Source organism: Papaver somniferum, unplaced genomic scaffold (genome assembly GCF_003573695.1).
Source record: "Papaver somniferum cultivar HN1 unplaced genomic scaffold, ASM357369v1 unplaced-scaffold_132, whole genome shotgun sequence".
In the NCBI taxonomy this organism is placed as follows: domain Eukaryota; kingdom Viridiplantae; phylum Streptophyta; class Magnoliopsida; order Ranunculales; family Papaveraceae; genus Papaver; species Papaver somniferum.
In genome coordinates this window covers 16,247,898-16,261,461 of record NW_020622381.1, presented here as the reverse complement: position 1 = coordinate 16,261,461, position 13,564 = coordinate 16,247,898, and the positions used below count along the sequence as shown (strand labels likewise).

Genomic DNA, 13,564 nt, shown 5'->3' with positions numbered 1-13,564 from the left:
TACCACCAAGATTTGACGGAACAAACTTTCTATGGTAGAAATCTGCTATGAGATATTTTCTTCAATCACGAGACTTTAATACATGGTTATTAGTCGTCGATGGTTATATTTGTCCAAAGATAGAAAATTCGGAAACTGAGTTTAAACACTTAGTAGATTTTTCAAACGAAGAAAAGGCTCTTGCAAAGTAGAATTCAGATAGTTTGAATGCTATAATACATGTTGTAAGTCGTGATCTACAACATCATGTATCAACATGTCAAACTTCGAAAGAAGCTTGGGATAATCTTCAGATCGTATTCGAAGGAAACACTTCAGAGAAATAAGCTAGACTTCAAACTCTTACATCCGATTGGGAAAACCTTCGAATGGATGACAACGACACTTTTGAAGAGTTTCATCTTAAACTCTCTTAGATAATTAATGCTTCTTTCTCTCTTGGAAAGACTATTTCTGAAAAAGATATAGTGTGCAAAATTTGAAGTACAAAACTATAAGAAGGTAAAAGAAAACAAAATTTGAAGTACAAAAACAGTACAAAAATATAAGACTACAACAAGACAGGGAAAAAGCTAAGGAAACTGAATTTTAATCTAGACTACAGAAAAACAAGCATGAAATACAAACCAAATTTTTTTTTTACAAAAACAAAGAAAATATAATTACAATGCAGGAAACAAAATAATTCAAGCAAAAAAAAAAACACATAGGCCCTGGGGAGAGCATTTCATGCCTATGTTAAAATTACCCTTTACTAAATAACTAAACCTAAATCTATTTATTTTCTTTCTTTATAATTCATCACCAGACGATGAAGATGAAAATGATGTACTAAAAAAAATGGTGGTTAGTAAATCAAAAAGTTTAAACACCTTAATAACCAGATAATCTTCCTTCCACAATTAATCATCGACAAACTTACTATTTCGTTTTTGTTTTTTTTTGATTGCTTAAACTAATCAAAATAGAATTTAATTTTAATTTCAGGAACTAGTTAGCTAGGAACAGCTGCGCTTCTACCCGTAAACACTCATTACAGGTATGAGTTATGTTTCTGACTATAAACAGTTCATATATGACTAGAATTTATCATTTCCGAGTTGTAGACTAGTAACTTTTTGTTTGTTTTTTTACAGATGGAGGTGATGAAATCCTAATCGTCGGGTGCGATTGGCTAGTAACCTAACTTCAAGTAGATCTGAAATTCCAAAATAAAAATTTGTACTCAATTTTATGCAGATTATAGACTTCTTTTTTTAATTCAAAATAAGAACTTCATTGATTCAGCTAGAGTTTACAGCAAGGTCTTGAGCCACCCATCCTTGTATATCTAGAGGGATCTCATCAAAAAATTCAAAATCTTCTCTTAAAAGCCTAGCCCTCTTGGAAATCTTATCAGCTACTCCATTGGAATCTCTCCTTACTAAGATACATTTCCAGTGTTCAATTTTAGTCAAAAGATACTTAATATCTAGAATTAATCCTTGGTTCATCCAATGGACACAAGAAACTGGTTCATTAATGGACTTAACTAAGACTTCACTATCAGATTCAAAAACTACATAACTAAAACTTTTTGAAATTGCCAGAGAAACAGCTGCCTTCATTGCCTTGCATTCCAGTTCTTCCACTTCAATGCCTTGCTTCATTCCTCCATTAGTATGTTGTCCTTGCACACTAAGGCAGTTACCTGCAAAATCTCTAATCAGTCCTGTACCACCTTGTAAATTTTCTTTAAAGAAAGATGCATCTATATATATTGAGTTTTAGATATCCAAAATCTGGAGGCTTCCATTTATGAACCTGCAACTGAGTAGAGCTGGCAAACGGGCGGGCCGGGGCTTGCCCGTTGCGGGTTCCACGGGTTCGGGTTAATACAGGTTGAAACCCGCGGGTTGAAATTCTTCACGGGTTGTTATTTCTTCAACCCGTGCCCGTAACGGGTTTAACCCGCGGGTTCACGGGTTAGCCCGCCCGTTTCAGAAATAAGTTAAGACACCGCAGTGACCGCACGTGGTGGAGTTCGGAGAAAACAAAGGCAAGAGTAATGAGGATAACTCTTATTTTCTTTTCTATTTCTTCTCTATTCTTCTTTTCCTCTTTCTTCTCGTTTCTTCCTTCTTTTCTTCTGCTGATTTGAGAGACGACTGTGAGGTTTGATTTGAGAGTATCGATTGAGGAATTTGTATAATCAAAGAACTCGTGTTGATGTGTACGATGAGGTAGGTGGTGTTGTTGAATATATTTGAACTCTGGAAGAAGAAGAAAGAAATCAGTTAATTAGGGTTACAGAATTGATTATGAGATTGAGTATAGAACTGTTGATGGACGAAGAATTATGGGTCTTTTACTTAATTAACGTTTTGAAGTTTTGAAGATGATCTGGTAGTGAATCGGGGAATTTGGGTTATGGTTCCGGGAAGATGAAATTCATTTAGGATTTGTGTAAAGCTGGGGATAAAATCGAGTAGTAGATGAGGGGTTTTCATTACTGGGAATTAAGAAGTGGAATTGATAGTTGATTTTCAGATTCGTGGAAGGTATGGAGAAGATAGGGTTTCTGTGATGAAATTGAGAATTAGGAACTCATGTAAAAGCTCAGGGAAGGATTTAAAGATGAAATTGATGTTTTAGGAGGGTGATTACTTCTTACTGTAAATTGGAGGATTCTGCTCATGCTACAAAATCAGTAAGTTGATATAAAATTAATTCCTTGTTGTTTCTTAATTTAGTTCTGTGATGGATTTATAAAAAAAATGTGGAAATTAGACTATTTATTCTTTTCAATTTCAATGAATTCTTTTTTGGAGAATCAGAACTGTTCACGGATGTATTTGATTGTTATCAGTAGAAATATTCAATAAGATATTGATTTTGTTAGCTCCGATCGAGTTTGATCGAGATTTTCTGATAAAATATGGAATTGGACCAACAACAAATTGATTGATTTTTTGGGTTGTAGAAATTGATTAAGAAAATGATTTTCATTTAAGTTGATTCAATTTTTATGGCTTTTAAATGATGTCTCTGGGGTGCATACTCATGGTGTATCATAGTTTTGATAGTAGAGATTAATGGAGTTGAAGAATGGTTTTACTAAACTTTGACAGAGATATGAGATAGTGCACGGCAATAGAGAAAGAGAATAGTCTTCACGGGTTTACGGGTTGTACCCGCGGGTTCACGGGACGGGACGGGTTAACCCGTTTACTCACAAGCCGACATTTCTCCAACCCGAACCCGGCTTGTTTTGAAACAAGCCGAGCCGGGTTCGGGTTTTCACGGGCCGGGCACGGGTTAACCCGCGGGTTTTGGCTTGTTTGCCAGCTCTACAACTGAGTATTAAAATGAACAGTAAGATTAGGGACATGATAAACCATCTTATTAATGCGATCTAGACTCATAATCCTATTTGGAGTATGATTCTGAAATTCTTTTAGAGCATCTATCCTTCCAAATTTTCCATACAGAGACCATAAGAAGTTTGTTAATGTCCTCTCTTGATATCCCTGTGCCAAAATTCAAATTAACACCTGTTTGGAACCAAGATATAACCCAATTTCTGAAAGAACCATGCTGAGACAAAATATTTCCCACATTAATGTTTAAGGCTAATCAAATAGACCTAGCATAAAGACAATTGAGAAAAATATGGTCATTGGATTCACTAGGATATCCACACAAATTACAGTGAGTATCAATACCACTTTTTTACCTAGACAGCTTATCCCTAATAGGAACAATATCTTTAACACATTTCCATACAAACAACTTGACTTTATGAGGAAGTTTAACCTTCCATAAAGCTTTCCAAACCTGCTGAGGGGTAGCATGAGTACCTGTAGTAGCTAGAGAATGTCTAGTCATAACATTGTACACACTTTTAACTGAGAACAAATCTTTCCTGTCTAACAACCAAATTAGTGAATCATTTCCTACAACAGGAATACTCATTTCAAGTATTTTACTAGCAGCAATAGGTTCAAAAAGATAATGGACTAGTAACACATTCCAATTCCTAATGCCTTCATGAAAAAGTTCAGAAACATAAGTATATGAGATGGTGTTAACTAGACCCTCTGCAGGAACAGGGGGATGATCTAACCCTATGACCCAATTATCCAACCAAATATTAATCCTGATTCCACATCTAACAACCCAAAAACTGTTGTTCTTTATTATTTTTATGCATCTGTAAATACCTCCCCATATCCAAGAGCATGATTCATTTAGTTTCTGTAAATGGAGAATACTACAACTATGAAAATACTTAGTTCTCAGTATTTGAACCCATAATTCATCCTGGTCACTAATGATTTTCCAAACCAGTTTACATATGAGAGCATTATTAAAGGTCTTTAGGTCTCTGAATCCAAGTCCCCCTAGATCCTTAGATTTGTTTATATTGTCCCATGCAATGAACTTAATACCTTTACTTGTTTTATGACCCCACCAAAAACTGCAAGGAATCAAGTTTACTAATTAGTGAGGTTGGAATTTTAAAACAACCCATTTGATAAGTAGGCAATGGATTCAAAACAGATTTAATCAAAGTATATCTACCTGCTTGATTAAGAGTGATACCTATATAGTTTTTAAGCCTAGCTTCAAAAGATTGAGCTATGGGATCAAAAGATTTTATCTTAGAATGCCCAAGTAACAAAGGAGCACCAAGAAATTTCTACAAATCAGTTAGTAAAGACATATTTAGAGCATTAGCAAGAGTATTACAAGTACGAGGACTTAAATTGTTGCTAAAATAAACACAAGACTTATCAAAATTAAGCATCTGACCTGAAAGATTACCAAAATCCTGAATAATCTGCGAAATATTGTTTACATGCTGCATATTGGCTTGACCAAAAATTAATATATCATCAGCAAAAAGTAAATGTGTGATAGGAGGAGCTTTCTTAGATACTTTAACACCCACGATATCTTTTTTAATTTCAGCAGCAAGCATAGATCTAGAAAGGAATTCCATGGCTAGGATAAAAAGATAAGGGGATAAAGGATCCCTTTGTCTAATCCCTCTAGTAGGTTCAAATTGATCACAAGGAGAGCCATTTAACGGAACATTTATACTAGTTGTAGAAACACACTGCATAATAAGATTGTGAAACTCATATTTAAAACCAAAACTTGCAAGCACTTTATTAAGTAATTACATTCAAATCTGTCAAAGGCTTTTGACAGATCAAGTTGAGAGTCATTGTATCACTGAAACCTTCCTTATGTTTCACTGAATGAATGATTTCATGAGCAATTATAATATAGTCATGTATGGCTCTACCTGGTATAAAGGCAGCCTGATAAGTAGATACCAATTTTTTGAGAAAAGGTTTAATTTATTGGCTAAAATCTTTGACACGATCTTATAAGAAGCATTACACGGACCAATTGGTCTAAATTCAGCTGGAATTTTAGGACTTTTACATTTAGGTATAAGGGATATATAAGTCCTGTTGAGACTTCTAGGCATGTGACCACTTTGGAAAAATCTTTGAGCCACAATGTCCTTTCCTACACCATTCTATTGAGTTTGATAAAAACCTGCTTGGAAACCATCAGGACCAGGAGAACTCCAAGCAGGCATATTTTTAACAACATTTTCAATTTCAAATTCACCTGGCATAGCAAAAAGCATATCATTATCAACATCATTAAGAACTTTGGGAATAATGTCAAAAGAATTATCAGGCAAAACAGGATTAGAAGTATAAGAAACAACACTAAAATGATTAGTAAGTAACCTACTTATATCATTTATATCCCTGAGCCAATTTCCATTATGATCACATAAAACATTAATACTATTAGAATGCAATCTTTTATTGACCATAGAGTGAAAATATCTAGTATTATTATCCATATCAAAAACAGTTTTATCCCTAGACTTTTCCTTGTAGAATTCAGTTTGAATTTTAGACCATTTTTCTAAGTCACTGGTGATAGCCTTGACTCTAGCATGTTGACTATTAGAACTAGTTTCATTTTGGATAGTTTCCAATAATTTTTTAAGTTCTGAAATATTCTTTTGGATATCACCAAATTCCATCCTATTCCACTGAGATAAAACTATGCTAGCACTATGCTGTCTTTGATTTAATTCAAAAGCAGGACTACCATGCACAACAACATTCCAAGAAGATTCAAGATTTTGCTTAAAAGTACTATGATCAATCCAAGTTCTGGAAAATTTAAAAGGCCTCCATAAATTTCTAGAAATAGGATCAGTAATAAGAGTAATAAGAAGCACAGACAATGATCAGAAGCAATAAAATTCAGATGCAAAAGCTTAGCGTTGTGAAAATTCAAAGTCCAATCATTATTACCTAAAACCATGTCCAATCTAGCTTTTTTAACCCCTGTTCCATTAGAATTACTAGTCCAAGTAAAATAAAATTTCTACCATCATAACCAATATCAGTTAGTCCAGCATATTACAGACCTTTTATGGCAAGAAATAATGAACTCATAGACGTAAACAAACCACCATGGCCAGGGGAAAAAAAATCGCCATACAATTTCTAGCTGCAGACAGTGTGCAACGGAGTTTACCATTTAATGACCTCACAAGTCTTGAAGACAAACTTACGGCAAGAAGTCTCAAGACAAACTTACCACAAATCGCCACCCTGAGAGTTTGTGTGCATGAATCGACTATTATGAAGTTTGTAGAATTGTAACCTAGCAGAAGTCAAAAGAAATGGAACCCTTCTAAATGGTCTCCATTTCCTTTAAATAAACAAACAGATGGTGGACACAGACATTAAGATCAAATGATAACCCTGTTATCCATTACTCATCATTAGAAAGAAACAAAAGATGAAAACAAACTAATACTACTACTCTTACAAGCAGAGAAGAGTATCAAACCTAGAGGGACTATTACATTCACCCTTCTTTTTGCTCCCCTATACAGGAAAAAAAATAAAAACACTATGGGGCACTTGACACCAATTGAAAAAAGACAATATTAAAGGTAAAGCCAGACATCCTTTAGATATCAACATGCTATTGTTAAAAGTGCACCACTTCAACACCAGCTTCCTCATCAGTGTCATCAAGCATGTACCGACTGAAGTGGTTAACCCTGAACTTCCACTCCCCCTTGATAGGATCATAAGAAACAAACTCAGCACCCTGGTCACGAGCCTTCTTCATCAGCATCTCCTTGTACTTTTCAACCTTCACCCCCTCCATGTATTGTTGTCCAGTTTTCTTATCGAAGCACTTGATATTCAGGAGTGTCACCACTGCGGCCTTGTTCAGTCCTTGCCCTACTGGGGGCTTCTTACTCTCATCCAGGTAAACTATCACCTCTCGGTTGTTGAACTGTACGAGGGATTCCAGGTCAAGGTTCCGTACATCAGTCTCTCCTGCAAACTTGATGCTACCAAACCCATGCCTTCCCACCACGAAGTCCCTCACCCTGCGGCAGAACCCTGGCTCTGCCCTCTCCTTGGCAGCTAGTTCTTGAATTCGAGGCTCCGTGTAGTAGTCAGAGTGGCGGAGTTTCGGCATCAGCGCCTCAATATCTGCCCCGTGCTCATATACAATGGCCGCCTCACCAGCTCTGTGACCGTTCAGTGTGATGTATGAGTCCCCATTTTGGGTGTTCTTGGAATGATCCTCGTGAACAACCCCATTTGCCTTTTGGCTGGATTTAGCAGGTTGAGTCCGCTCCTTGTCGTGGCCGTTTTCCGCCGATGATGGATTACTCTCTGCAATGAAACAGAAAGAACATGCAAATATATCGGAAAATGTTCAAAAGGGAAAAGAATGCCAAAAAAGTTGTAGTTGGAAAATGAATTAACAGAGAGAAGAAAAACAAATGCTCTCTCTCAATATGTGAAGAGTAATAAATTAGCAATGATAGCATCTGAAATGCTTCCTCCAAACCCTCAAGGCTCTTAACCTCAATATACAGACACCTAAGCGAAACAAGAAAATCGACTTGCAATTGACAAAAACAAAGACAAAGCCTTACTATGTTTTTCCTGATTGATAGAGCCATTCAAACTTGAACCTGAATCTTTTTCGGAGAGTTTACCTAAACAGAAAGGCAACAACGTATCAGTATATACAGCTGCAGATAAAGTATCAAAGAACGTCATTAATTCTAGAAGACCAATAACCCTAAGAAACCGCATCAAGGAACAACGCTAAATTATGGCGATAGAAGTACAGCCACTGAACTAGTTAAGAAGCACATGTGAAAGAAATGCTTACCATTCTCATGCAGAGGAATATTTTTAGTATCCTTAGATTTTTCTGCAGAGGTTCTGGAGGTCCAATGTTCAAGGGGACGTATAACAAGAGCTCTTGGATTCTCCCTTGGAATAAAAAGGGCATCTGCTTTTGGTGTGCTAGGAGCTTCCTCATCATCACTGAAAAATGGCACCTAAAAAAACAAAAAACTCTCCTAAGGAAATAAAAGGCTGGGTGCTCAAAATAAAACAAATGTTACAACTGATAGGGACCAAACTCAATCTCACCCTTGCGCCGTCGTTCTTAGGATGAGATCTCCTAGCAGGTAACCTAATCCTCCTCTGAGACAGATGTCTAGAAGTCAACAAGGAGGAAACTCGGACAGGTGCGGGGTTGTCAACAACCTGTTCAAAAAAGAAGGAAAAAAAAAGCAGAATAAAAACAAAGACCGCAAGCTCAAAAGAAACATTTAGAACAGCCTAAAAAGCTAAAAGCCAATTACAGCCCAGGAACCAAACTTACAGGCATGCTAGATATTCCATATTGTATTGATGGTGCAGATCCTGTATGTCCAATTGATATTTGAGGCATTGTAGGAAGTGTTCCAAAAGGATTTGTTGCAATAGCAGCTGGTTGTGGTGCCACCGTATTACTTTGGTTGCCAATAGGCCTGATTGAGATTTGATATCATATTATTACCAACATAAACCATGAGCTAAATGGAGATGCCTAAGTAGTCAAAGAAACATGAGACTGATTCTTACTGTTGACCAAAGGCGTTCTGGCCGAAAACATTTGATGCACTGTTAAAAATACTTGATGTAGCTCCAAAACCAGTTGATGCACCAAAACCACCACCTGAAGATGCAGTTGCACCATAACACAAGTGTCAGGAAGTTATTGAAACCTTGAAATGGTGTAATTAAATTAGAGTAGGCATACAAATTAATTAAGATCAAGAATACTAGTGTTATACTACACTCAAAAGTCAAACAATATCATAATTACTATACCTGCTGGCTGTTGTTGTTGACCAAAGCTGGGAAAGGAAAAAGCTGGCTGACTCTGTTGTGATGGCTGGGGAATGGAAAGGGAAAAAAAAAATAAGGGAAAAAAAAACATATTTTGAGTATGCAATTATGAAATCAACATTCCTAAGAAACTCAGCATATACAACCAAATGATTTAATCAGAAAACTTAACAAGGAGCTTACATTTGTTTGGCCAAACAATGAAGTGCTAGAAGAAGGCTGAGACGGCGTTGAATTGAACATATTGTTCCCGAAGCCAGAATTTGGTGGAGTAAACGCGTTCGTTGGCTGAGAAAAGGAAGATGTGGTGCTTGGTGCAAAGGTTGAACTAGAAGTTTGCCCAAAAAGATTATTTGTCTGTGGGAATGCAGGTGTTGTACCAATACTCAACCCTGTACCAAACGTGTTGGTTGTTCCGGGTGTTTGATTGAAAAGCGAAGTTGTATTCGAAGGAGTACTGTTAGGAGTAGTTCCAAAAAAAGGAGGAGTACTGGGTTGCCCAAATACACTTGTTGTTGAGGGTGATGAACCTGTCGCAAAAGGGTTTGACGGTGTTGATGCACTAAACCCTGAAGTGCCAAAACTAGGAGTAGAAGGAAAGCTACTTGTTTTCTGACCAAATGGGTTGGCAGCTGTCGTAGAGGTAAATGGATTTGTCTGTGTAGACCCGAAAGGGTTCGGTTGTGGAGTAGTCGTCGTGCCAAAGCCTCCAATGGATGATGGCTGACCAGCAGGATTCGGCCCACCTATATTCACATTGTACACAAATTCATGAAGAGTTAGAAAAATGTCAATCCCACATAAGTCATAAAAAATAGTCGTAAATAGCACTTACCTTTATCACCCAACTGGTAATCTTCCCACCTCAGTTCTTCATGACTTTTCTCTTTATAAACAGGCATAGCTGATATGGATTCAAGTTTTCCAGAACTCTGTACACCAGATTGATCAGCCTCAACTGTAGGAGCGTAAGCCACTACTCTGCTTCCACCACGTTGTTGTTGACCACAACTAAAACCTGGCTGCCCAAAGGAACCTGGAGATCCAAATGTAGAGGGTGTTGTAGTCTGGGTACCTGAAGGGAGATAGAAAAGACAAGATTACAACAAGGAATCAGCATCTAGTCTTTTATATTGTAAAACAAAATGAATCATCATGAAAGATGCAAATAATACCGAAGGAAGAACTTTGAGCTCCAAAGACAGACGGAGTTGAACCGAAAGTGCTGCTACCAAATCCAGAATTTGTTTGGCCAAATGCAGGGGTTGTTCCAAAACTAAAAGGTTGAGCACCAAAAGGAGTGGTGGAAGCAGCACTTGTAGAACCAAAAGCTGGAGTGCTTGTGGAACCAAATGCTGGAGTGCTTGTGGAACCAAATGCTGGAGTGCCAAATCCCCCTCCTGATCCAAATGTTGAAGTTGGTTGAGACCCAAAGGCTGGTGTAGTTGCAGCACCGAAGGCTGCAGTTGGTTGAGACCCGAAGGCCGGTGTAGTTGCAGCACCGAAGGCCGGAGTAGTAGGAGCACCAAAAGTAGGAGTGTTTGTCGCTCCGAAACCAGGGCTGCTATTAGTGCCAAATGCAGGTTGACTTTGTGCACCAAAAGGAGCAGATGAACTAAATGCATTGCCTCCAAATGCCGATTGGGTTTGTTGGAACGTGCTACCGCCAAATGGACTTGACTGACTAGGAGGAGTAGATCCAAAGCCGCCAAAAGCAGGCTTCTGCCCGAATAGAGAAGATCCTTCAAAACAAAAACAAAAAGGACTCAGTAGCCAAAAAATTGAACAAACATCCATAGAATTGTAGATAGATTACAAGAAGACAAGAAAGACATACTTCCATAAATAGCATGAAAGGGTGCAAAAAAAAGAGTAGAGCTACTGAGAAGCTATTCTATCGCATCCGATGTTTAAACTTAATATTATTCTTTAACTTTACCTAAGATATATAAAAGCATTATTAATTCACAAAGGGTTGCATACTTACTAATAATAAATCTCATTGTAATAAACGTGCCTCTATACTCGAGGAGAAAACAAGGTGGGCTAATACAAATTTCAAAAGTCATCTCTTTTGTTTGCGAAAAATCGTGATTACTAGATGAAAAAGGTTGCACTCAGTACGACAAGAGAATAGTAAACGAAGGACAGAAGGTGTACCTAGTATCGTCATAAAAATATTCATAGTTCTACTGCCAATTAACACAATAGTGCCATACGAACTAATAAGGTATGAAGGGTGGATCAAAAATCAAGATACAAACTAATAAGGTATGTTTAAAAACTAAGAACATGTGCATTCCGCCAAATGAAGGTGTACCGCTGGCAAAAGCTGGAGTCGGAGAGCCAAATGAAGGCACTGAGCCTCCGAAACTAGGGGCTGATGCAGTATTTCCAAATGTCGGTGTAGAAGGCAATGGCGAAGAAGCCTGAGTTCCTCCAAACACACCAGTCGAATTGCCGCCAAAGATAGACCCTCCTGTCTGAGAACCAAATGGATTTGTACTACCAAAAGGTTTAGGAGCAAAAGGATTGCTAGCAGTATTGTTGTTTTGCCCGAAAACCGACTGTTGCTGTGAACCAAATGGGCTAGTTGATGACTGCCCAAAAGCTGTTATATCATTGTATAAAAAAACCAAAAAAAACATTAGCTTGTCACCAAATTGTACTTAAAAACAAAACGAGTACCAATCATTCATAGAAAACCAGTAAATCATCTACTCAGAATAACAAAAAAATAAATCTCACATCAGCCATAAGTGGTTACACAAAGAACTATGCAACAGTTAACAAAAAAGTAACCAAAATGTAACACGATACACATCATGAGAATGAAAACCTAATACATATATATATATAGCAAAACAGACCACGATGACGAGAAACTCGGAAAGATTACAATCCAATTTCTGCATATTAATCCTATTCCAGTCCAAATTATCTTATATACATAGAACTTACATCTTACAGACACATAAACGCGATACTAAATTACCACATAAAAAAAGAAAGATGATGAACGAAGTTCTTACTAATAATCTAACCAGGAAACTTCAGTTCAAGAATGATTCTAATGGAGTTCTAATAAGCAACATACGAACTTCCCCAAAACTCACACGATTTTACACTATAAACAACAACTACCGTATCTTCTTAAATTAAATCAAACAAAATAACTTATGTTTAACAAGATTAGACATGCACAGAAGAAACCACCAATTGAATAAAAATCAAACACACAAAAGAAAGCGAATAAACAAACAGTGAAATTAGGGTTTAATAATGCTTACGGCTTGTAGAACCGAACATATTTCTGATTCTGAATCTTCAATACGTTGTCCCCGCCACAATCAACAAGACCAGATTCTGAATCCAAATAGCCCACGCGCGAGAGGGAGGGATAGAGAAAGAAGTTTAGATAGAGATTCAATCGATCACCGTCTATATATATAGATTTTAACAAGTCTGCTTAAATCTAAAGCTAACCGGTAAACCTACGCTAAATATAAACAAAAAAAATACATAAAAATAAATAAATTCACATACCTTAGACGAGGTTAAGACACGGCAAGAAAAACAAGGGTTACGATTCAGCCCGGTCGGAATAACTTGTTGATTTTATTTGTTTTGATTCTATGTGCTAATCTAATCTATCACTTTCCTCTATGTTCTTCCCTCTTTCTCTCTAGGAAGGAGGAAATGAATGAAGAGACGCGATTAGATAATTTTCTGTTGAGGAAACTATGGGAGATTTCGAGGGGTTTTATTGCTGAGACAGACAAATGGTTTTTTCTTTTTACAGATGAGAGTGAGAATTGCGTACAAAAAATTGCCCCAATTATTTTCGTTTTTGTTTTTATTTCACTTTATTTTTACTATCTTATTAAGTCATTTTTAATATATTAATTGTACTGTTTTAGAGGGTGTTTGGTAGAAACTAGCCATTTTTCGACTTCTACTAGTAGAAATAAGTCGAAAACACAAGATTTCATGTTATATTTTCATAGAGTGTTCAGATACCACGGGTGTTTAGATACCACAAACAGAAGAAAAATAATACGTTTTGTAAAAAATTTGTTCTTTTTGTTTTTACAAGTCATTTTTAATATTGGATATAAAATAATTTTTAGCTTTTCGACTTAATTAATAGATGAATTATCAGGATTTCAGAGGTTACGTTTTAGTTTCCTTAACGGCGTTGCCAACTCAACTAGTTTATTAAAAACATTGAAAAGGAGTTTTCATTCCATGACTTCGTTAGATTATGGGCTAAACATAATGTTGCTAGCTTACGAATAAAAAAAAGTTTCAAGAATTAG

The 13,564-nt window shown here is 36.7% G+C and overlaps 1 protein-coding gene across 1 annotated transcript; it reads right to left on the bottom strand.

Annotated features, from left to right (window-relative positions):
• Window positions 1–6,760: 6,760 nt before the first annotated feature.
• On the bottom strand, window positions 6,761–13,071 carry LOC113332711 (nuclear pore complex protein NUP98A-like). Its single transcript, XM_026579226.1, has 13 exons — window positions 12,792–13,071; window positions 12,536–12,611; window positions 11,566–11,856; window positions 10,421–10,987; window positions 10,081–10,320; window positions 9,429–9,991; window positions 9,228–9,291; window positions 8,979–9,072; window positions 8,737–8,884; window positions 8,502–8,618; window positions 8,236–8,407; window positions 7,994–8,056; window positions 6,761–7,727 (listed from the first exon to the last, which is right to left on the bottom strand). The coding sequence occupies exons 2-13, from the start codon at window positions 12,552–12,554 to the stop codon at window positions 7,024–7,026; spliced, it is 3,042 nt and encodes a 1,013-aa protein (XP_026435011.1). The 5' UTR covers window positions 12,555–12,611; window positions 12,792–13,071; the 3' UTR covers window positions 6,761–7,023.
• Between the last annotated feature and the right edge of the window lie 493 nt (window positions 13,072–13,564).

Excerpts from the sequence above, each read along its gene's own strand:
- LOC113332711 (XM_026579226.1), bottom strand. Across the intron at positions 9,292-9,428 it reads CATTGTTTGGCCAAACAAAT|CCATCACAACAGAGTCAGCC; the intron begins GTAAGCTCCTTG and ends TCCATTCCCCAG. Across the intron at positions 8,408-8,501 it reads CTAAGAACGACGGCGCAAGG|GTGCCATTTTTCAGTGATGA; the intron begins GTGAGATTGAGT and ends TTGTTTTTTTAG.